General features: G+C 42.0%; 1 protein-coding gene across 3 annotated transcripts in view; it reads left to right on the top strand.

Moving 5' to 3' along the window:
* The window catches only part of gpc3 (glypican 3), an 83616-nt gene that overhangs the window by 21784 nt on the left and 36243 nt on the right, over positions 1-25589 (top strand). For all 3 annotated transcript variants that reach the window (XM_088387382.1, XM_088387402.1, XM_088387392.1), the window contains exons 3-5: positions 16380-17062; positions 23964-24100; positions 24376-24501. In XM_088387382.1, coding sequence (XP_088243508.1) covers positions 16380-17062; positions 23964-24100; positions 24376-24501 — 946 coding nt within the window. The remainder of the gene's footprint in view (positions 1-16379; positions 17063-23963; positions 24101-24375; positions 24502-25589) is intronic.

Genomic DNA, 25589 nt, shown 5'->3' on the forward strand with positions numbered 1-25589 from the left:
CACTGCCCAGGCTTTCGGTGGAGCATTTACTTTGACGATGTTATTGCTTGGCCAATTGGAGCATATTCAGGTGGTTCCACGTATTAAATGTCAAAAAGAGGATAGGAAAGCGTAGAAGAAGAGAGAGACAATGAAGCCATTTTCATAGCCTTAACCCACCGTCCATCTCCATAGAAACGAGGCCAGGTTCGAAGGCTGCGTGATTTTGGACACTGGCGGTGCGGTCTTGTCGCGCCGACAATGACGTCATGTCGTCGCCATATTGTGCGTTGAAGAACGCTGCCTATTAATTTGTATGCAGCTATGCCTCCTGTCCAAATTCGCCACGGCTTATTTAGCCATGGAAGTGGAGCTTCCAGGGCTGCGAAGGCCCCAGCCTACAAACTGGCCTTGGAGGACGCAGCCTGTGAATTTGGACACAGCAACTCTTTGCCAGATTGTTCTTCTTTCCTAATGCAAGACTCTTCAGCTCTCTTCTTTGAGCTGATCACAGGCACATTTTCATAAATAAGCTGATAAAAGATTTATTGGTGGTTTATTTGATAGAGACCATCAAAATAGTCATGATTTATCCGCTTTAACCTCAGGCTGTGCCATGAGGGTCATCCACCGAGGGTCCCATCACATTTCAGCCTGCACCCAGCTAAACTTAAGCAAGATTCAGACAGACACACGTACTTGCACCCCGACTAACCTCCTCTGACTGAGTCTTGCTCTCTTGGTGCCTCTATCGGTCTTGCCCACTGTCAAGCAGGCAGCGCTGCACCTGGCAGACACACCCAAGGGAAGACTTCTGGCTAGCGGGTGGATCAGGCGGTCGTGTTCAAGCCTCAGGTGAGGCCTGATCAAGACATGACACTGGCCTGCCACGTGCAATCAGAGCTGTGGGGTGAGAACTTCACTGCTGTACACAAAGACAGCAAAACTCTTTGACATAAGACGCGCATATATTTACTCAGGTGGAATAATGATAAGAACATCACAACCGTGTGGGATCAAACGGTTGGTGCGCAGACACGCCGTCGTCTTCCAGGCAAGGCAAAGCAGCTTTATCTATATAGTGCATTTGATATTACTACAAGGTAAATCAACGTTCTTCATGTAATTACTGCATTTTACGTGAGTTATTCTGGTGTATTTTCTTTTAATTTTGTTCAGACTGACTGACACGTTCTCTCGCTGTCTGTTTTTAAACTTGAACTGTTTCTCAAGTGTAAAATGAACCACTTGAATTAATGAAAACAGCATCAGCTTTGATAAGAACTGATGTGTATGGTGTTTACTTCTGGAGTTTCCGCTGCTTTGAATACAAGTCAGCTTAAGCAAGCTGTTGTGCTGTATATTCTAATGTTCACGTTGATTTAACTTTCCTGGATCTCGAGTATTTTCTCAAAAGCAAAATCGCACTTTCAATTTTGCACACACTGTATTTGGAATCAAGATTAATTTAATCGAGTATCTTCCTCATAAATCAAGCCGAAGTAATTGCCATAAAAAATGTTCTTTGTCTTCTGATAAATTATTTGTCAGCGCCTTTCCTGATCTTCAGACATAATTTATTCTTTGTTCCCACTTGTGTGTGTGTTTGCATGTGCCCTGCCACTCCTCCACCTTTCACCGCTATCCACATTACACCCCCCCCCCCTCCCTCTCTCTTTTCATCTCTCGTTCCCTCCTTCCAGCCTTTTAATGCCAAAGACATTAAAGCGCTTTCCCGGAATGATAAATGTTTTATTAGGCTGCGCTCTCTCCCTTTTTGAAGGGTAAATACAAAGAGGAAGTGAAGGAAAACTTGGTATCTCTGTCTCCCTCTTGACTTCATTTCCATATCTGTCAGTCTGTTCTCCCACTTGGCCGCGACCTCTCATCTTGACTCGTCCCTCCTCGCCTCCTTCTTTTCATCCAGTCTCTCCATTTAACCCACTCATTTCTGTGTACTGGAAGCCACCAACCTCCCCCTGGCTTCACACAGCCCGATCGGGTAATCTCCCCCAGAAATATCTCTTGGTCGGAAAAACCGTCGAGAAAACTCGTTTGCTTTCATTCTTTTGTTCTGGATGCTGTGCAGCACACCAACAGCTCCTCAGTAGGTGCACAAGAGTCTTTGATCAGATCTCCAAGCAGCTCAAACACGTTTAAGCGCGGGTAGGGGGTGCTGGTTGGACTTAAAAAGGACCAAACTCCTCTGTTGTGCTGTTGCCGACTCTTACATTTAGCCTCTGGACTTGTCATGATTGTATTTCCTGTGCTTTAATAGCGCCGTGTCCGCTGGGACGGCGTACGCTCGCCTCTGGCACCCAGCGGCTGTGCTGCTGATTGCTAGCTCTTATTGGGGAAAATGGGTCACCGCATGTGGGCTGCAGCCCGACACCTACTTCAGGCCGGTTAACATTCAACACAACATGCATAGTGGGATGTTTGTCATAGGATTTGTTTCCAAGCTGTTTTAGGCTCCACCCTCTTATCACAAACAACACCCACATTTGAATTTCCGGCAGCCTTGAAAGCCCAACACACCTGAGCTTGTACTATTCAAACTAACGTTTGTGTGGAGTTGTATGCTCTCCTCGTGCGTGCAAACCATCACCAAACAGAATACGCAAAGACCTTCAGAAGTGTGTTTTGTTATAGCTTCCACTTATCTGTGACACAATTCTGAAAAAAGAACAAGAAGAACAAGATGAATTAAATGATGCAGCAGAACTATCTTTGCGTGAACAAAGCATACATTCAGATCAGTAACCAAGGTCACTATTAAATTCTTCTCACTCCTACCAATGGCTAACTTTATCCTTGTGCGTAAAGAATGAAGGATTTTTAGACAATCCAGATGAAAGTTGAGGCCATCTATAACTAGAATCACTTTTGCATGATTCCTGAAGGAAATTTTACACAACAGACGTCCTTAGTTTTCAAATGTAGTTCCCAGTATTTTTATATGTATCTACTTTGTAACAGACATTTTAGAATGGCCATTTTAAAATCCTTTTTAGATGTTTATATTTTTTTAAAATAAAAACTTCTTTCAACATGAAATTGGTTTTATACTGTTAATAATTCACTCATAATAATATGTGAAGATTACTTCAAACATTATCTATTCGGTTATAGTATGTTCCACAAAGGCAACATTTTGATCCGGAAACCAGCTCATTCCGCTGTATTTTCATTTTTTTCTGGCTGAAGGGGTGGTTAGGAAATCCCACCAAATCAGCGGTGTTCTTGTACCTACATTGCGTTCAAGCGAGAGGGTTTTCAAAGTTCCTACATAGTATCGTTTGGATCAAAGTTAAGCTGCCCTCATCCATTAAAATTTCAGAAAAAAAAGGTTTAAGCGGAAAAAGATGACAAAATCAAGAGACTGAGCACACACAAATTGATTTCCTTCATTTCCCCCCTCAGCTAGCCTCTTATGCTGCAGGGACATGTGATTGGTATGCGAGCTAGGCCAAATCTAATGATGCAAAGCGGTGTAGCCTCTGGTTAGATGTCACAGGCACTTGTGTAGGCTGCACTAATCGGTCATCTCCCGAAACATTAAACATGTCAAAGTTGGTAACAGATTGGCCCAATTAGCATAGCGTTATGATGGAGAACACACCTTTACGTATCCAACGTTATCCCGCTAGCTTCCTGGAAGATAGATGGTATTAAAGTGATACATTTTTTATTTACAGTAGGACCTCTACTCTTATGAACACCGTGCCCTAATTAGTCTCTGACTGGGTTAGTCCATTTAAATAGTCAAAAAATGAGGTGGTCCCCATGTTGTTGCAAGTACCTGTGCACACTTTGGTAAGAATTTTAACCATGAGCTGATGGTAGATCAAACAGCAGCTACTCTTCATGTGATCTGTATCAGTATTTGTGATCATATCCACGGAACATTTTGTATCCTAAACCCCCAGACTATGGAATACCTCTTCCCACAGTGACAAACAGCATTTTGAGATTCATGTCATTTTGTTGCATGGGAGCTCTTGTTTAAAAGTAACTCAATGAATAAAATAACAAAATATACATATTTTCAGGATGTCTTCTTTTAATTTTCTGCTTACAAATATGATTAAAAAGAAGGGACTGGGACATGTTTATCCCTGAGCCTTTGCTTTCAACAAAACTCAATAAGCATAAAACTTTGGCAGTAGAATTCTTTCCCATTATTGCTTAATGTATATCTTCATTTGCTCAACAGTGTGGGGTCTCCATCGTCGTATTTTGCTATGCACACATTTTCAATGGAAGACAGGTCTGGACTGTCCACTGCAGTTGACCCCAGCATACTTACATTTCAGCGCCTACGGATTCCCCAAAATTCTTTCACAATCATGGACCCCCCCTCATATTCTTTCACTTTGTGTTGTACTTGTGTGATACCTATGGTTTGAAGAAATGTAGTATTTGGAGGCTTCATAGATTTCTGCAACCAATTAGACCTTAGTTATTATTCAGACTGTAGCTGAATATTGATTTACTCCAACAAAAGAGCTGGAATATTATTTCACACCCCTGTCACAGTTTTTGCAATGGCTTTCTCCAGCGACTATGTTCTTCATTGTCGCCAATGCATTGTGTGTGTGAGTGTGTGTCTGTGTGTGTGTATTTCAGTTTGTTTGACCCAAGAGTTGAAGGACAGTCTTGTTATGTCCTGCCTCTGGCTGCTCCAGTCTATACCCAAGTGGTGTTTAATTAAGGTGGTCATCTCTCCACCAAACACACACACACACGCGCACACGCACGACATTCCAGTTTAGAAGAATGTGTGTTTCAGTCACCAATACACCAAATGAGACACGCAAAGCCACAAACACCCTGACAAAATCCTGGTTTGATCACAGCAGCACAAATGCGTGCATAAGCACATACATATAACACACATGTGCATACGCACACAAATCTACATGAATTAGACCTGGTCTAACCATGTGTGCATGCTTCCCTTTCGTCCCCATTTATAATCCTCCAACCCCCAAATCCTTTCTTCTTTCATCCATACACATTCATGTGAAATGAAAGAAAATTCAAATGAAAAGACATTGCAAGAATATTACAGGAGTAGTAGTCAAAAGGCAAGAGATGACATAAGACTAAGTTTGTAATTCATTCCTACATCTCCATCTCGTCCTCTTTTTCCCCCCACAGCCTCAAATCCCTCTTGACCCCTGTCCTAACATCCGCTTAGAATCATCACAGTTGTCCTTACTTTACAATCCGGACCAACATTGAATTTTAAATGAGGGTCTCAATCCACAACTTTTTCCATTCACCTTCACCCACCACCTTTTGCTCACCTTCACTTCTGCACCAGCCTTGTCTAACTCGCCCACGCCGACCCTATTCTTCCCATTCCCCTTGCCAAAGTCACAGTGATGAATGGGTAAGTCCTGCCAGCTTCACGCGCCCACCAGCTAAAGGCAGAGGCCAGCTAACATGGCTCAGACACTCCCGGGATCATAGGCAGGAGTGAGTAATTAATCCTGTCGAATGGGAGGCAGTGCTGCAGGATGTACCGTTGGCTTTAGGACATATTGTATGTGCGGGCACTGAAACTCTAGACAGTTATATTAATACATGTGTAGGACTCGTTGGGCTGATGTGTGTCAGAATACAAGGTTATATCAACGTGTGTGTGTGTGTTACAAGCCAGTGAATAATTTTTGGGATGAGAGGGTTTGTGAAGAAGCGGTGAAAAACAAGTGGGTGGAGACAGCGGGGGTACACCTCAATCACCAAAGTAGCATGGGTGTTTGTTTTATATCCCACACATAAACAACAAAGACTTTTCAGTTACCCTCCTATCATGCAACTGATTTTCTTACCTTTCACCTATTTATAGCGCAGGTGGGGGAGCGCCTTCACGCTGTGCAGCATCGCTCAATTAAGTTGTTTATCCATAAACTTTGGCTAATAAGGTAAACATAGCTTCGATTCATGAGAACACTCACTTTGCAGAAGTGATCTTTTTGAATAGTCTTTTGGAGAAGAAGCTGTTATTATTTCAATTTTTCGGAGCAAATGGTTGTGAGGGTGCTAAAAAATGGTGCTCTTTCCATGGTGCTTGGTGGAAACAAATTGCTTTTGGGTGGTTGACTTGCCATCCTCTTTTGGGGATCAAAGAAAAAAAAAGATCTATCTGGGATTTCATCACCCAGCCAGGATTTCAATACCCCCGTCGGAATATATGAGTCTGTTTAGGTCCCACCTTTCCGCGTGCTTGCCGACTGTCATTGTCCTGTTTTTCAACCATAGTTTGTGTAATAATTGGCTCATCTACATTTCAATCATTAAGATCAATAGCACTCCTAATTAATTTGTTTACAAGGTCCACTGCGCAAATGTTATTTCTTGTTTATCAATTAGAGGCTTGGTAATAGTGTTCCACTAGTGAAATATGTGGATTTTTAAAAATATCATGACAATAACGACATTACCAGACCCAAGAGGTTTTATTTTCAGTAAAATAAACAATGTTAGCCATGAAAACAAAAGAGATTTTATGGTGGCGCGACTGGCATTTTAACGAACCTGTACATGCAACTCATCACTATTTGTCCAGAGTTGCACATAACCAGTGCATGTTGAGGAACCTCCCAGCCATCATTCGCGTAGCACATATTGTGGGAGTGGGAGGTTAACTAAACAGCTGTACTTGTTAAACATGCATGCTTTCTGAGATATGTTCCCCCTGACCACAGGGTCTTAGTTGCTTTGGAAACAAGTATCTAGAGCAAAAGGCTGTAAGGACTTGGTGTGGGTGGTCTACTTCTTTGTATGTATCATCTATAGTAAATTCCCCTTGAAGAGTTGGAAAATGGGCACAATAAATTCAAATAGAACAACAACACTTTTGTGCTGGCTCATGCATGAGCAGCTTGTCAGTGACTGGGGTTAAAATCTTGTCTTGTCTAAAACCTACAAGTACAATCTTCATTCATAAAATCCAGTAAAATGTTTCCAATTCCCTCATTGCTATTTTTGTGCTGCTATTGTCTGCTAATCCTGATCCTCTCTGTCACACTAAATTGCACAGCAACATCCCCCCCCCTCCCAAATGAATTCATTATTCCCAAACGACAGACTATGTTGCCTGCTGTAATGACAATCTTCATCAAATGCAATGTGTTGAGCTACCCTCTAAAGAGGTTTAAAAACACGCTTTGATGTTTGTTGCTGCAGTCACAGTACCCAAGCCAAATGCATTTTCAGGCATTTTAGTACAACACTTAGATATGTACTCTTCTGTTTTGCTGATTTTGGTGCAAATTAGGCCAGCGTCTTTCAATATGATGACATGTTTGGATTTGCCGCTTCTATTTGGCAGCTTCCCCCTGAGCTAGTTCATTAAGAATGAAATCAGTGAAAATTACACAAATCACTTCATTAATCGAGCATTTTGACAGTATGGAAGTGGGGACCCTACGAATTACTTGAATATAAGGGTTTGAAAACAGTCTACTTAGTTGAAAATTAATTAATTTTCAGTCCTAACCCGCAGTTTGCAATAGGTTGGTTTGAAGAAATAAAGTTAATAAATCAAATGAAGTCAGTTTTGTGCTAATTTCATTCCTGCAATGATTGGACACTGTGGAAAATTCACAATTAAACAAAAGAATATTTTTTGCATTTTTTTTTATAACACCTGAACGCATGATTGCACACATTTCTTTGATTATATTGAATTACCATAATTTATGGACTATAAGACACCCTGAATATAAGGCGTACCAGCTAAGAATCTTTTTTTTTCCCATATATATGTAAGTCGCACGGGACTGTAAGCCACAAGTTTTTTAAATGAAATGTCCTCATTTCTATTACCTGTATTACCAAAAATCAAATCCTCTTACAATATCATAAAAATTATGAAAAAGAGTAGTAGATAAGCTGCACCGGACTATAAGTCGCAGGGTTCAAAGCTTGTGCAAAAAGTAGCAGCTTATAGTCCGGAAATGACGGTCTATTTATACATTGATTGTTTTCATTACCATTCCTAATGGATTGGCCGAGAGTAATCACAAATTCCTTTTGCCTTGTATGGTGCACATTTTGACTGAAATTGAACTTTAAACAAGCTTCCTAGTCAGGTCCACATTGGTGACTTTTAATCATGTGCCTGGCTTTGATGCCAAATCAATACCAACTTCTCAATTTGTGCAGACCAGGGTGGAGTCTGCCTGTCACCCAAAGCCAGTCGTGATAGGCTCCAGCCCACACGAGACCATGACCAGGATAAGTGATTGAAAACGAATGGATGCCCTGTTAAGGGCTGCAGAACGACAGATCTGGGGCCACTTGCATACTCAAACGTCTGCAGACTGAAAGTAGTGAGACTGCGCTAAGCGAAGCTCTCATTGCACTGCACATTGCAGTTTATTGCCTCTCAACTGTCTGTGTGGGAGGCTTCCACCAGCCTTCTGCTCCTCTTTAAGTCTATTCTGGCTTTAAATGTCAGTCAGAGACTAATATGCTGTAATGTTTGCAGCAGGTGAAGTTTAGAAATCGGCGTCTCATTGCTGTGCTTGCTGTGCTTTAATGCTATTAGCGCGTTTAATGACAGGATCACAGAGAGCTTAGCTTCAAATTGATTGTTACACAAGAGAGTTCTTTTGAAATGAGTGCACTGAGCATGTTTCTTTGGTCAAATATACTCACCGCTCACTTAAATTTGCTTGCTCCACCAGTTGTGGTACACAAAAGACAAAACCAAAAATTACAACTAATATAAAAAGGAGTGTCATCTTGATTTGGGGTGTTTGGAATGTTGGATTTTCTCTTCAGAATAGGACCATGAGCAAATTAATTTTAAATGAGCCATTTATACTGCTACTTTGCTCCTTTCTCTTCTTGGGTTCCAAGCACGCTTTGTTCTCATCAAGATTTCAATTTACACTTTGAACAACAGTTCAGTGCTGTGTTCTTTGTCTTGTGAAGTGTTGGAGCTGGCTGGCTGCTTGGCCTGTTTCCATTTCACACTACTTCAGACAGCTGTCGCCTTTTCTTTTTGAAGCAGGTAAAAGTACAACTGTGTTACATGACATGAGAGTGGCGCTTCAAGAGTGGAATTTCTAAGATCATTGGTTTAATCTAAAAACTTCTCCTTACCGCTGGTTAAAAAAGTTAATGAATGGACTTCCTGCGAATTGCGGTCGAACACTTATCATTAGTACAAATCCCATTAGGAAGGAACCAGCTCTATTATATATTCTCACACCAATGCTACAAACGAAAAAGACAATTAGATTTTTTTTTCCATGACGTCACGTATGAGCGTGTGGACTTGGACTAAAACGAGTGCCGACTAATTTAATCTGATGACATGTACTTGTACTGAGAATGTATGAGGCCAGAGGAGCTCTAGTGGCTTTCTATTAATCATTAAAAGAGCAGGAAAGTCTCCTATTCTTTTTTATTAAATTCAGCTTGTAGTATTCATTTAGGGGCAAAATAGAACTCGCTCACATCCATTTTCCCCTTAATTTTAATTATAAGCATACACATAATAAACACCACAAGGTGTTAGAGACAAGCTAATGAGTGCATTGTTGATGATTCATCAACAGTTAGGTTGTCGGGTAATCGTTGATTTTTATTCACATTTGGATGGAATCAGGATCAACAGCTCACTGTAAGTAAAGTCTTTCACTTGCCCACTGATGCTAGAGTGGGTTAATCAAGCTTGATTACTTGTCTACTGCTCTTTCTCTTCCCCTGAGTCTTTTAAGACATTGAAGTATTTGATTTAAAAAAATAAAATAAAAAAAGCATTTGTATGTTTTTTTGCATAACGTTTAATGATTATATTATTTAATGATCCTGGAAGAGGGATCCTCCCATCTGTGGTATCTTCTCAAGGTTTCTCATTTCCCCTAGTTGGAGGTTTGAGTTTTTCCTTGCCCTCCTGGGAGTTTAAGATTCGGGGATGTCTGAGAATATTTGTCATTTTTCACACGTCCTGAGTGTTGTTAGTCACCTAAATGTTGAACAGAGGCTGTGATGTACCGAAGTCAAACATGCACGCCCAAACATGGCGAATGAAAAATTTTGAATCTTGATTAGGAAAAAAAACATTTCCTAAGTTAGCAGAGAAAATGTGTCCTTTGAGTGTATCTCACCAGTAGTTTATGTGACATCCTACTGACAGGGGAAGAGAATGATGAGAACATCACCTCCTTGGTGTATATAACAAAGGCAGCTGCTATCTCAGTGACACTCTTGCTGGATCTCCTCATCCTTCACACTCCTTGTTCCTCTCGCTCAGTGTCTTTCACACTGTGCACCCATCTGTTTGAAGAACTTCAATAACATGTCATCTTGTTGCCCTTGTTTCTAACTTACAGACGATTTCTCATTTATGTCCTCCACACTTCGCTTCAAAACAGAAATAACGCTCAAGTGCTTAATGAAATGTCAGTGCATGTTTATGATCTAAAAAATACATTTCTTTGCTAATGTGGTCTAGCGCATGTGAGTGGGTGCATGTGTGGGAGCTTCTTCATCCAACGCCACAGGACCTCCTCTCAGATGCATATTGGAAAAACACAGTGTGGCTACTTGATTTGAAGTAGACCACTTGATCTTGCTTGTTCATTGCATGTAGGCTTAAATTGCCTTCCCTGGGGATGGGCTACATAAGTCTTTTTAATCCACCACCTTTAAAACGCAGCCCTGGAACTGCATAACATATAAAAGTAACTGACTCTTGAATTGGTGCATAAAAAATAATTAACTTTTACAACACCATTACAAAACAACAACATAAAGTGATCCTGAAATCCTAATCAATCAATGGACTTGGAGGTTGAAAAAAGTACAGAACCCGTAAGGAGTACAAACTTCAGCTATCTCTTTTCAAATGTAGGGAGTAAAAGGAAAATATAGTATATTCAAGTTCAGATCCCTAAAAATCGAATATACAGGCCTTGTTACTTCCTACCACTGATAATTGGATTAACATAAGGATCCATTTCTAGATTGGTAGGGGTCCTGAGACGGAAGTTGTGTCTGTCAATGACACTGTCAGTGTGGTTTGCCAAGAAGTGCCTTGTGTGTCTTGCAGCTTTGGCACTGCTTGACTCTTGGTGCCTTTGAATGCAGCTTCAAAGACTTCCTGAAGGTTTCTTTTTTTGGCAAGATCATACTAAAACAGTCCTTCTACCCTCCGGCCCTTTGCTGGCTTTGCTTTTGCCCTTGCGTCCTCTCCACCCCGCTGTGTCCTTTGCACTGCAGTAGCCTGTCCTCTGTCAGAGCCTGCTGGTCGGCCCTTTTGACCTCGACAAGCACCGCAGCGCCACAGACTGATGGAGTCAATAGTGAAAGTTAGAAATATTGAAAGGGAGGAAGCAGACCGGTATATTTGGAATCAGCACTATTGGTTTCTGTATGCTCCGGTTCCAACTTGGAAGAGATGCGGGTCATCATGGGAAATGGGTTTCTCAAACCGATTATCGATTTAGTACATTTGTAGTATATTTTCTCGGTTGCCTTTTAGAGCAGACTAAATGTAAATGGCCCAGAGAAAGAATGCGATAAAACAACTACAAACTGGAACATGAAAGTTCGATTGTAGTTTTGTGGTTTCACTGCATTTGGTCTGGTTTTCAGGGAAAAGTTTTTCATGAATGATCTGGTGCATGACTGTTTCTCAACCTTAGACATGAGTCAGTCATACTTAGCTCTCACACTACGGTGTGCCAAATGTTGCCCCAAACTGTCGCCACCTGGCTACCGTTGCGCTCTGTGGGAATTTTTTGTGGCGACGTTTATTGGTCTATGTATGCCGTGAAGGACAGATGGAGTCACCTAATACAAATCTCATTTCCAACCCGCTGTCCATTGGCCCTCACGGTCTACTGGTGATGTTATCTGGGCGTTAGCAACATCCTGTCTGTGTGGTTCCTGGAATCAGCTCACCCGACTCTGCTTTACTCCCCCCACCCGCCACCTCATAAAGTCGTGGGCACCCGAGCCCATCCCATTGGAGCAGTTTGTCAGGTGATCAGATCTCAGATTACCTGGAACAAGTTGTTCAGGCTCACCTAAAAAAAAATGTGTCTAGAGAAACAGAATATTGTTTACAGTCAATCAATCGCAAATGTCTTTTTTATAGACATTTATACCATTTCTTCAAGTCGGCTGGGAAATGCGTGCGTGCATACGTGTGTGTGTGTGTGTGTGTGTCGTCATGGTATGTTTTGGGATTATACAAAATAGATGGACGGGTGGATTCTAATTGGCATTTGAGCTGAGAATATATTCATTCATTCAACTCATAAATTTAAATTGGCTGTAGTTTTTCAAGAACTTTTTGTCAATTCAAGCACTTTATCCTTTGCAAAAACCACCGTTGTTTTACAGGCCATAAAAACCCAATGCCCCTGTAGGAAATAACGGAAGGTTCTGAAATATAAAACCTCTATTATATATTATGCACTGATGAATGTTTTAATAATTACACATCCTAAAATGTAACTGCTGGATACAGTAAAATATAAAAAAATACAATTGAGTTCTTATCCTCAACTTTAATGATGGGAGTCTACTGCCTGTATTTGGGATGGCCAATCCCTTCACATTTTTACCTATGTTTTAACAATTTCCATTTCCACTTCCTTGGTGGTCAGCTAATTTTTTTCTCTCTTTTCCACTATCATAGCCATAATCATTGGTAGGGGGGGAAAAACACGTGCAGTGTTTTAGTATGACAGCTAGCCCAGATGCAATATTTTATTACCAGAAGCAGGTGGTTGCAACTTGTACATCTGTCTCTATGGCGTCTAGAGGTGACACTCCATCAGCCCAATGGATTAGTCTCATTGTTGTGGTTATTTATTGATGTTTTCCTCACACCCGGATCATGGGAGGATGGCGAGAAGATTGATGAGACACAGTTCAGAGAGAGTCTGCCGTTGTAGACAACCACAGACAGTGGTCAGCCATTCTTGACTGCTACGAGCCCCGCTGCTGATTTATTTGACAAGCAATGTGATGGCTCCATGAACATCGAAGACGTTCAATGACAGGACGTTCATAGATTATATGCAAAGCCTGTTTGGTGTCACTTTCAGCTTTTTGATGACAAAATGAAGGGGTGTCTCTGCATTCGATCATCTTAATGTGCACAGCTCGGAGGTGGCTTTTGGATAATGACATGACCAACTCGGAAAGAAGATCTGTCTCGTGAGATGCTAACAAGATTGAAATATAACACTGGTGACAGTGCCCTCTGCAGAGCTTTGAGTGTGATCTGTATTTTCATGCTTAAAGGAAATTTTGTGAAATCGAGAGGACAGGAATGCAAAGCAAATTGTAAGATTAAAACGCCAGTCTTTCTCGCATGTCCTCCACCCCATGGTGTCATCTATGCTCCAGTTGCGTGTCCTCTCACTGAACCTTTTTGCCAGCATTTGGCTACAGTTTTAAAAATCTTGATCTTTATTTGAATACCTTGGAATTTGGAGGGCTGAGGCGAATGAGGAAGAACTATTTAAATCTTCTTGTTTTTTCCCGTGTCTGTGCAAAGGTCTCAGTCTCAGAGGCCAGCCAGCTTGCCTCCATCTGTGACACTGACAAATGTTACAGCTAATTCTAATTGTGTCCCTGTAGCTATCCATCTGTGGCTACTGCTTCGCTGATGTGTGTTCTCAACCCCCCGACAGTCGCATCCAGAGTGTCACAGGTCTCTGACATACAGGCCCTCTCCCTCCATTAGAGGACACCTGATCCCACAAAGGCTTTCACAGATGAAGGGGGAAAAAAAAAACAGCAGCATGCGCAGGAAATGGGCTTGCGGTGTTTCTTACCATGATCCTGGCTGCTTACATTGAATTGCATTTATCACGAGCCCTCTAGTCTTTCTCCAGAACTTTACAAAGTGCCTCTTCTCTTTGTGCTGAACGAGCTATCATAGGTAGCAGAGGTATTAGAAGACCATAAGAAGAAACAAAGGATAGAAGAAGCTAATACACTTGAGGTGGATGCACAGCTCAGCACCACATTTATCGTTTCTCTCATCCTCTTTATCTTGTCTTCCTCGTGATCACCGGGGAAGGTATTGTATCTCTCTGGTGTAGTTGCAGTCTACATAAATATGTATGCTCACTATTCTTAAAACTCTTTAATCAAACCATTTTGTTAAATACAAAGGCGATAACGCCATGTTTGCCTCCCTTTCTCCTGAAGCATTGTGTTATCACAATAACCACGGAATTACCATACTTCCTAACATCTATTTCAAGTCATCAGTAAAAATCTACGCAACTCTCATATCACACCATAGCTACCCTAGAAAAAGCCCATTTTAAGTGTGAACAATGCACACAGAGTCTCTTTGAGAGAAAATGATGAAAGGCGGTTATTATTTACGATGTGTGTGTTTGTATGTCATCAAGGCAGCCTGTCTCAAACAAAGACAACAAACACCAGGCTAGCACAAACCAAATATATATTTGATTATCCATCCCTTTTCTACACTGCTTATCCCCATCTGTGTCATGGAGCCTGTTCCAGCTGAGTCTAGACAAGCAGCAGCTAAACCCCGCACCTGTCCCCCATGCACAGAGCCGTGTCTATAGTGTTCTAAACTGAGATAATGACGACGGTGTAAATGTTTTTATTTTCCCAAGAACTTGCGGAAAGAATTCTCTTGGCAATTAAACCATATAGCTATTTCCAAAGAAATCTGTTTATGATGAGCAAAAAGATCAGATTTCCCTCAATTTACTTACAATTTGTTTTATATTGAACATGTTAATCATATGATTCGAGTCACAATTTTATTCGATTTTACGTTACATTAAAATGTTTGAGGGCAGCGTCAACTCTTTATTTTATTTATTTATTTATTTTTTACTAAGGGAAGTCATGGTAGCAGAACAATCATGGTGATCTAAAATGGTTGTGCAGTGTGTACAGTGTATTTGGACTGCAGCATGTCAGAGAGCCGTTGTTAAGACGAAGCCCAATATCTCTCCTTTAAAAGCTCAAGAGAAAAACACCTTGTGACCTATTGATTGAATAGAGATGAAATGTCTTAGCGGGTTTTCAAATCTCAGACAGTCAATCGGGAGTTTGTGCTCACCATGGCTTGATGAAAACCTCTTATTACAACTGTTCTAAAAAAAATGAAATGCCTTTTAAGACTTTATTCATATTGTAACGTTCATTCATTGAAATACATGGTATATACAGTGACTACGCTGGTAGTGACTTTCACTGTGTCAATGGATTACTGGGTGAATATACATGCCTACTGATTCCCTTCTCAAAGATCTTATACAGGGCTAATTCATAGCTCTTATTCACAGCAAAGAAGGTATGCATAGTTGTGTGATGTCGCATATCAACTTCCTTATTGGGTAAAAAAAACTGTTCAAAGTAAAGCCCGTTTTGCTTTGCACGAGTGAGAAAGATTGTCAGAGCATTTTGCTGTGCAACTGTCTCCGAGGACTTTTTAGAGCATCACTTGATGCAAAATGAAGACAAGAATAAAAGCTTCCCATCAAGTATATCTCCCGTGAAATCAGACATTAAAAATATCAGATGAAATGGCACACTGACCAAGCAAAGAAAGCACTCGCAATTCCCTGCACCGAGAAGCTGGAGTTATCATTCAAAATGGAGGTGTAGTGGACCCGTGGGGGTATAACTTCAGCATCACTTGCCTCTCTACAGGTAAAAGCTTCATTGCACTGACTCGCAGCACCCCCGCAAAGTTTAGTAATAGTGCACTAAATCCCTGCTGTTATTGTCCTTTCATACCATGGCTGCTGGCTACATTGAGAGAACCTTCATCTCCTGTCGCAGCTTGGAGATAAGACATTGACCCTTTGAGCCTCAAAATGCCAATGATTATTTTCCTTCGTCACTTGCCTTGCTCCTTGTGCACTTTCTATGACCGACTCGTGTACAGTATTATAGGAATACACTCATACAGTCACTGTGAGTTCCTTTTTGCATTTTGTGTCCGGTTATTGGGTTGAATTTGATTTTGCCCTCAGTTAAATAAAAAAATGTTTGACCTCTGATACGGAAACTACACAAAACAAAAAAGCTTACATATATTTGTTACACCTGTGATGGACCATTTGGGCCACACGTAGAAAAATAAGAATCATGTGGATGGTCCATCAGCAACTGGTAAAAATCTGGGATCCAGACAGACGATTAAATAGATAAATAAATAAATAAATAAATGTTCTGCAGGGAAGCTTGCGGGTTGGCTTGAGCAATTGTGAGTTTGCGTGTGAGTGCCTGGACGTGAGCTGTGGTCGATAGCAGCTTCTGCACAAGTGTGCTTACTTTAATTTAGTCCCAGGTCTCACAAAGCATAGCAGCCTCTATTTACAATAATCACCCCTTGTTGCTGTTTGCTTGTCTTGCAGAGGCTTTTGACTTGGTGCTGCGTCATGGTCGAAACGCTACACTGGCTATGCTCAAGTCGGAGTTCCCCGCTCTCGGAGGTGGAGCCCAGAGCTCGGTCGGGCAGCTCTTCCTGGACATGTCTCTCTACATCCTGGGCTCAGACTCCACAGTGGATCACATGGTGGCGGTGCTCTACGGCCGCCTTTTTCACATGACATACCGCCGCTTGCTCGGGGGCAGCGGGTCTTTGTCTGAGGAGTGTATCAGAGAGGCCTGGAAGGACTCGGGAGCCTTTGGCCCTTACCCCAAAATGATGATGACTCGTCTGTCCCGCTCCCTCCTTGCAACACGAGTCTTTCTTCAGGCGTTGAACCTGGGCATCGAGGTTGTCAATACCACTGACCACCTGAGACCCGGTCGGGACTGTAGCCGAGCCTTGATGAGAATGTGGTACTGTCCGCACTGTCAAGGCATGATTGGGCCGCCAGTCTGCAGAGGCTTCTGCCAAGCGGTGATGCACAGCTGCCTGGGGGGAGCAGCCGAGGTGCAACCTCACTGGAAGACCTACGTGGACGGATTGGGGAAGCTGGCAGCGGCCATGAGCGGCGAGCAGGACATGGAGGCGGTTGTCCTCAGACTCCCGGCTATCATTAAACTGGCTCTCAAACACGCAGTCAATGCGCGCAGCCGTCTCAGCAGTGTGGTGAGTCACAAATGCATGCAGACACACACACACGCACAGAAAAGAAACAACAATGGGAAACAAACTCCAGATTTTATGAGGGAAACAATCATTTTACTGTGAGTCTCAATGGCTGTGAGGTAAAAATCTTTTATTAGAGACACACCAGTTCACCTTTTCACTTATACACCTTGGTGATTGGTTCTGTGTTCAATTCTTGGCTCAAGCCTTTCTGTGTGGAGGTTTCAATGTTCTTCCTGTGATTGCATGCTTTTTCAAATGCATGTTATGTTAATATCTGAATACTCCATAAAGACTTAATGAATACTTAATATGTGCCCTGCAATCGACTGGCGACCAGTTCATGGTGTGGCTCGCCTCTCCCCGAAATGATGAGCATGGATAAAACACCACCTTCTAAATGGAAATACACACATTTTGTCTTCCACACAGTCCTCTTCATTCATCATTATTTGTTTTTGGTTTTGGGTTAGGGTTTGTCGGTTAATTATATTTACTGTCTCAGTTCCAGTTAGTCATTAAGTCAAGTCTTATGCGTTTGTTACGTTGAATCTTTGGACTTGTGTTAATTTAGCAGTTTTGAATCATCCCGGGCCTTGTCTGCCTTTTTGTTCTATTGATCTTAAATTCCCTTTTTTGAGAGGACTCCTGCCTTGCTTTCCCGCTTTCCCGCGCTTGGCTCCTCCACCACAGACATCCATAACAAGACAGCATTGTCGGACAGAGCTTTAAAAACTATTCTAGTGGTGTATTTTTTTTCTGTGATCAATGTTAAGAAAGTGAGCATTATTATTCGTAGAGGTGCATTCCGAAAAAGAACTTTCAGCTCTCTATATAAAGTGTGTAGGTGAGAGTATATTAGCAGTTTTAAAAGCAACGTTTTCCGAGCCATAAAGCGAATGTATAAAAGTGTCAGAGAACATTGTTTTAACAAGCATTTCCTTTTTTTTTCCAGCAGTAAAAGCCGTCCCAATAGCAGTGACCCGTTATTTGCGGTTACTGCTGCAATGAAAGCGTCAGGTTTGCTCGAGGACTGCGAGTGAAGTCAGGGAGAAGTGCTCATGAAAAATGGAGGCATTTTTCTGGCAGAGCGACAGAGCCTGATGTGTGTTTGCTCTTGTATATCCGGTGAACTTTTCACTCTCACACCCGGAATCCCCACAGTGACTGGGTTTCTACTCACAAGCCATCACTTATTAATTCACAGGTTGACCTCACTTGCTTCGCATCCTTAAATTGCTGATGTTCTTTCACTCTCTCTGTGCAGGATCGCCATTTAAAATTAAATACCGTTGCAGTTCCAGTCACCACGGATGACTTTAATTTGTGTTCATGGCTCAGACCGGTTCCACTATATAGGATTATAGCTGCTATGTCAGTGTGTTGCTCCTTTTTGTGACAAGGTCGTGCGTGTGCCTGAGTGGGTTAGTGTTCCAGTGTAATCTTGCTGAGACACGCCTTGCTCAAGGGATGTCAGTCGAAGGTCAGCAGCATTGTTTCTCATGCTGCTAGTTTTGTCTCCAAAATGTCCCTGGAGAAATAACAACGCTTAATAATTTTACCTCCAAAAAAGTTTCACCTTTCAACTTCAAATTGAGGATGAGGCAATAGAGCCATGTACAGCAGTGGCAAGGCAATTTGGTACAGCAGAAAATGGCCTTAAGAATCCAAACTGTCTGTGATGTCTAATACTTTCTACAGAGTTATTCAAAATTTCATCAAGTATTGTTGTAATCGTGAGACCCATTTTCAATCTGCCTTTTATTTGAAAAGGTCTGAAAAAAAGTGATGCACATACGGTTGAAAGCTTTCTTGGATGGACATAACATCATGGAGTAAAGCGCTTTAAGCTCACGCACAACCCAGTGTCAGTCGTGACAAATGACACTGGAGACTGATTGCAGCCTTCAATATGGTGGACCCACACTATTCTGTTGGCTCAGGTGGGCATTGGTGGTAGTGCACTCAAGTGATGATGATCCTGTTTGGCTGACAGAATTTGTGTTATCCATGGTTGCTCTAAGATGCGCTCTGCCCCACTGCTGTATGGTGTTCTGCAGGGCTCAATTTTGGAGCCCCTTCTATTTTCAGTGTATTTGCTGCCAATGGAAAATGTGGCTTTTTTTTTTCCACTTAGATGCGGATGACATTCATTACTGAAGAAAAAAGATGCTTTCTCATCAGTGACATTTTTGTCCCGTCTGAAGGACATAAAGGTTTTGGATGACACTAAATTTTTTGAATTCTAATGAAAAGAAAACAGAATTGATGGTCCATGTACATCCCTCCCTGCTGTCTTGGGACCCCTGATGCCTTATCTAAAGCCAAAAGTCTCTGACATTGGTTTTAAATTGGACAGTGATTTTAAATCATTAAATCGTTAAATCATTTTTTCCCATTTTAGGCAGCTGGCTAAGGTAAAGTCTCTTATTTTTTTAACATTACTTAGAAACAGTAATCCATACCTTCGTTACATCTGGGCTGGATTACAGTAATGCACTTTATTTTGTAGTCAGCCAGTCCTCCCTCAAGTATTTCCAGTTGGCTTGCTTCCAAACCGGTGCTCATAGGAGCCACCTATACCTCCTATGCTGGCCTTCTGTACATTTTAGAGTTTGTTTTGAGATTCTTCTGTTTGTTTTCGAATCTTTAAATTGTCTCACACTACCTACGGAGCTGCCCGGTGCCTCACATCAGCTGACCAGTCGTCACTGGAGGTACTGAGGACTAAGCAGAGCCTCAGAGATCAGATATAGAGACATAGAAATCAGTAATATGGGTCCACGACAGATCAGTCTACAGGAAAGATAAGATATGTATAACTTGGAAGAGCGTAACATTGAAAGTTGATCTTTTAAGACCCAGAAGATTGTTTCTTTGAAATGCTGAATGAAAAGATTTTGCATGAAACCCTAAACGTGTGTATAAGTTTCAGTTTGTGAATGAGAGCCCCGGTCTAGGTTTAACTCATTTAAAATGAAAAGAAATCAAGTTTAAAGATATCAAATTATTTGTAAGACTAAAGCATAGCAAATACTGAACACTTTATTTCAAGCTACGTATATGTAGTTAATATTTAGTTTTAGCCTGACTTTGACATCTACCATGCAAAGAAAAAAAAATCTTCCTCTTTAAATATGCTTCAATAGTTTCAAAAAAGTCCTCCCATGGTGCCTTGTTCGGTGGTTTCATGTGAATTCAAGTCTCTCACTCAATCTGCCCTCCAGGGAAGCTCTCAGACCTGTTACCCGCAGTGATAGACAGATTGACTGAGCACAGTAGTGAGAGATGCGTGTCGTCTGTCAACACTTTAAACATGGACTCTGCTGGCGTGGTGGTGACCATCATAAGTCTGGCGGCCTTCTCCCCCAGCATGTTAATGTTCATTTCTTCCTCCTGGCACAAATCCAGTATGAATCCACCTGTTCCGAGAGAAAAGAGAGGGCAGCCAAGAGCCCTGCAGCTCCAATCTATCCCGCTGTCAACTTGCCACTCTTCTCCCGGAGTTTGATGTCAGCCACTTCACTCTGTACATCTCACTCTGAATATTAGACTCGTTCTTTCATTCTCTCTTTTTCCGCCGCTCATTCGCTTGGCTGTGAGAGAAGATGCATGATTTATGAAGCTCTATTTTTATCAGTTACTCGGGAGAAAGAGGAGCGAAGGCGCGACAAAGATGGGGACAGAATAGAAGGATGGTGGGGGAAGGCGGGTGAACCCAAGAGGACGAAGGACAGAAGAGTGAGTGCAGGGGACACATTCATCACCCAGTCAGGCCTCAGCTCAAATGAAGACAGGAAGTCGGCTGCGACGCAAAGATGATGGATCTGGCCGGCATTGTTGGAGATTGTCTGTTGCGTGTTGTTTCACACCGGACAGAGCAGCAAGCACGCTATAATGCCACGTCTTGTCACTGTGACGGTCACATTCTTTTAGAACTATTCCCGTTCCACTGTTCTCTGCGCTCCTATTGTCTCGCCGTTGTGCAGGCAGATCCAGCCAAGTCCGAATAAATATTTCACTGAGGAAACAGAACATAGAAATCCAAACATTATTCTCGAATAAAAAACAAACATGGTGTGAGCTTGTAAAACATAACAGGCCCTGAGATAATTCGAGTAGAAGGAAAGAAACTACAGCCATCTTTGCCCAAGACATTCATATGATTTTGTGAATCAAGTTACTTAATCCTGACTCTCTTGCTGATTGCTAGTTCAGTCAAATGTATCCAATTTACTTGACATTTATACCATGGTAAATACTATACCAGATGCGAATCTCAATTACACAGGATTTGCACGAAAAGGCACATTCATTGATGTGTAATGTTGATAATCACTTTTCACATTTCCTCCTTATTGGGAAGTTGTGAGGTTGAAGTGTGTGTACTTTGTATTGAACAGTCAAATCATTTTTTGCCATTTCATTAGTACTCAAAGCGGTGTCTATAGTGGAAGTCAACTTTGAATGGTTCAGCAATTGCAGATCTGTGAGTGGAAACTGTGAAATCAATTTTTCTTACAAGAGGACTCTCATAACCTTGCTACGTAGCTGCTAATGACTTTGGAACTTTTTCTGGTTAAGTCTCATTGACGTGAAGCCAACGTTTATGAGCTGGAGTTGTACTGAAATTAGGACAGTAAGTTTTGATATTTACTGTATAGTACATTATAGTTCTTAATTCGGAATAATTCCACCTGAGACTAGACATTGAACTTTTGAGCACATTTCTTATATGACTTGGGGTACTCAAATAGAGCTCCTAAATAAATGTTTCAATGAGTCAAATATCTATTCATCAAGGTTAATCAAGGTCACGTGAAAATACTGTAAAAAAAAAAAAAATAATTCTCATTCAAAACAATGCAATTGGGAGAGTCCCTCTTGCCAAATACCCGCGACTGCGCTCTGTTCATTTTAGCCTTGACACATTTGAGGCCTTATATTGAGAGACACGTTACCTGGATCCTGCTTCATCGTCCGTAACCGCAGCCCCTTATGGAAATAAACACAGAACCTACAATAATAATGAAACTTAATATAAAGATGCTGACTACAAAGTACCAATTATGACCAGTAAAGTGGAATTCTGTTGAAAGTTCAACTTGTTTTTTTTTTTGCTATTTCCGCTTGACATCATGTTGACACGTACATCCAGAGGACCTAAGATGCATGCTTGCAAGTGTGCACACATGCAAATTACAAAGCATGATTGTGTGTTCTATGAGTTGTGGACAAGCCCCATCCCTCCATCAGTGCAGCAGGCTGCCCAGTGAAGATAAAACCGTGCAGGTATTTCCAAGCACTCCCACCGAGGCAGGCCTTATCAGCTGCTACCCTGTAGCTTGTGTTAGTCCATCCCTGCGTGACATTAATACCCCGCTAATGTGCCCCATCCTTGAAGATTCTCAAAACAATTGCCATGGGTGTCTGTGCTGAATGAGTCCCTTCCAGAGTCCCCCATGGCTTCTCAAAGAATGTGCCAACCAAAAGAGGAACATGGTTCCACTCACATTAATCATGGCCTGTGGGAGTAGCAGCGACCGCTGCAGGCACCGTGCAACGGGGACAATTACGTGAGAGGGAGATTGGGAGAACAGAGGCTATATGTGTGTGTGTGTGTGTGTGTGTGTGTGTGTGTGTGTGTGTGTGTGCGTGTGTGTGTGTGTGTGTGTGTGTGTGTGTGTGTGTGTGTGTGTGTGCGTGTGTGTGTGTGTGTGTGTGTGTGTGTGTGTGTGTGTGTGTGTGTGTGCGCGTGCGTGTTTTGTAAAGGTAATACAGATGTTGTGGAGTCCATGGGGACTTCTCCATTTTGGCGAACAGTAGGTGAACAATTGTGTTTGTCTATGTGTTTGTTTTTATTCTATAGTTAGCCAACAAACATAGGATACATTTAAAAGAAAAGTAAAACAACTGTATACCAAATTAAAACCACATACGTTGTTATGGATTGACCAGCGGGAATTGGGGTGGACCATTCTCCGATCTACTGCACCTCCGACCCCCTGCATTAATCAAAAACAAATTGAAGCGCACATCTACAAAATATTGCCAATGAGGAAGGGTTATGTCCAATTTGATACTTTTAACCTGAAACTTTATGTTGCTCTTCATGTTGTGTGATTGTTTTTTTTAGAGCATCTCATTCCCCTTTGTGTGTGTGTGTTTTCTGTTTACATTAGGTCATCCTCATGTCATGGGGTCAAAGTCTATTATGGAGACTCAGCCCGAGCATGTAGATGACAGCATGTGAACGAGCCCGAGGGTCCGCGCCACCATATTCAGAATATAGATGTCAGCCGTCGACCGACCCAACAGTCTTCATCAGTAATGTGCTGCTGCAGCAGCCGTCTCTTCAGTTTAAGGAGAGCGAGACACAATTAGCTGTTAAATGCTGGATGGCAAAATTAAGCGCAGGCCAGTATCCCCTGGGGAAATTAAACCACCAGCAAATCTTCAAACCAGCAGCTAAACATTAACAACAATTTGCATGTTTATAGCACCTGCAAAACGTGTGCCGAGTGCATTATCTCTGGGAGACAGAGTGAGTTTATTATTGTTACGTACATCCCATGTGGAAACACAATGGCATTTATTTAGGGAGCGAGGCAAACGAGGGGCCTTATTTTATTGCCGCACGTTTTGGAGTATCGGAATGACAAACTCAAACAGGCCGTGAATGGCTGGCGGATGATACAATGACATGTTTGTTATGCAAATTCTCACTTTCTTCTCTTCTCAAAATAAACACACCTAAACAGATGACAATTTGCAGAGGAGCTTAGCAGATGGAGCGCTGACAGTGCCCGCGGTGGCATCCTTGCTACATGCAGTGACAATAAATACGCTTACGTGCGGGAGCTGGATGCACTTTCACTCTCATTCACCCTCTCTTCTGCAGGTGAGCAGCATGTGTGGACAATCTCAGCAGCGGTCCACCCGCTCTGTCGTGTCCCCGCCTTTCGGGCATTCCGCTGCTTCTGTGGCCCGCAAAACTCAAGCCTCAGATCCCGATGAGACCTTAGGGGGCCTCCGCAGGTGAGCAGACCACAAGCTTCAGATGAAAAGTTTGTTTGTGTGCCAAAACAACATTGTACTGATTCCAGCCAGTTTCTTTTTCCCCACGTAAGTGATGCAGTAACAGCGCTTTGTAACAATGCCCCTCGGGCCCACTGGCCTGTGCAACACTACTTAAATTAACGCCAATTAGAAGAAGAGACATTGCTACTTTCTCTCTCCCATGGGACTCATCTCATTGGCCAGCTCTCTGGTTTACTCATGTGATGGACATTCTGTTGCTTCACCTTCTTCAGGGAGTTCATTTCCAATCTGAGAGAATTCAGCTCCTTCTACAGTGGGCTCGGGGAGTCTCTGTGCAGCCGAGAGCCGGCTCCAGCAAACCATTCTCTCTGCTGGAATGGGCAAGAAATGACAGACAGGTAAGTCGACGGCTTGTCTTTTTGAATGGAAGAGCACAAAAATCACGTGGGCCAAACTGAAAATATTTTATTGACTTCTGTAGTGCTTGTCCTCATTAGGTTAAACTGTAGTCCATGTTTTGATAGCCTTTTGATTAAGAGAATGGATTTGATGTACTGCTTGACTTCACAGTAAAAAGCAATGAAAAATATTTTTCTATCTATTGATTTACACCGTTACATCACTACACTAACACTTATAAATATTTTTTTTTTTTCTGCTTTCGACTTCAGCTAAAATGATTTCAATGTTGATCTCGGTAGACTTCCTCTTTCTCACTCGCTCTTTCTTTGCTTGCATCATGCTCGCAGTCAACACAGTGCTACCATGCGTAGGCAATTATTCTCTTTACATGGTTTACCTGGCAATTCAGGGGCGGAGCTGTATGCTAATTACCGAATGGCGGGAACGGCGGCCAGTTAAACATAATTGGCATTCATCAACTTCACACACGCACTTGCGTGAATGCGGAGTGTGAGAGTTTTTAGTACCATGAGAATTTCTGCATACATTTACCCATAAATGTCCTAAGCTTTCATGAATAAGACCCAATGACAGGAAAGCAGCTAGATGATGAATAGCCCAATGGCGAGACTGAACACAAAAAATTGGTAAAACATCATCAGAGGTGATCTGGAGGTTATGTTTGCTTAGAGCTGATGAGCTTCACGGGAGTGAGGTTGAGAGTAAATCTTGACTTTGGCTCCACTACACTATCAGTATCAGGCATGCTTTTACCATCTTGATTATTCACTTAATTCCTGTTTCCATATTCTCTCCTTCATCTCTTGTTTCCTGTACAACGTCATGTGGTGGTCCACTTCATCCTTACTCTTGAACACCATATCCTATTACTTCCTGAATTCCGTCCATCCCTTCACACCATCATTTTAGATTTGGCTCTCAAACTCATACTGTAGATTTTACTGCTTGCCTTTTGAAATTATTTGTAGAGTTTAATCTTTGCACTGGCACGTTTTAGAGGAAATGTGCTCCGGGTGAATTTTTTGACCTCTTGTTCCAGAGGGCAGCTGCAGTGAGAGAGTCT

Source organism: Syngnathus floridae, chromosome 1, assembly GCF_059516105.1.
Source record: "Syngnathus floridae isolate MCC-2025c chromosome 1, RoL_Sflo_1.0, whole genome shotgun sequence".
Taxonomy (NCBI): Eukaryota; Metazoa; Chordata; class Actinopteri; order Syngnathiformes; family Syngnathidae; genus Syngnathus; species Syngnathus floridae.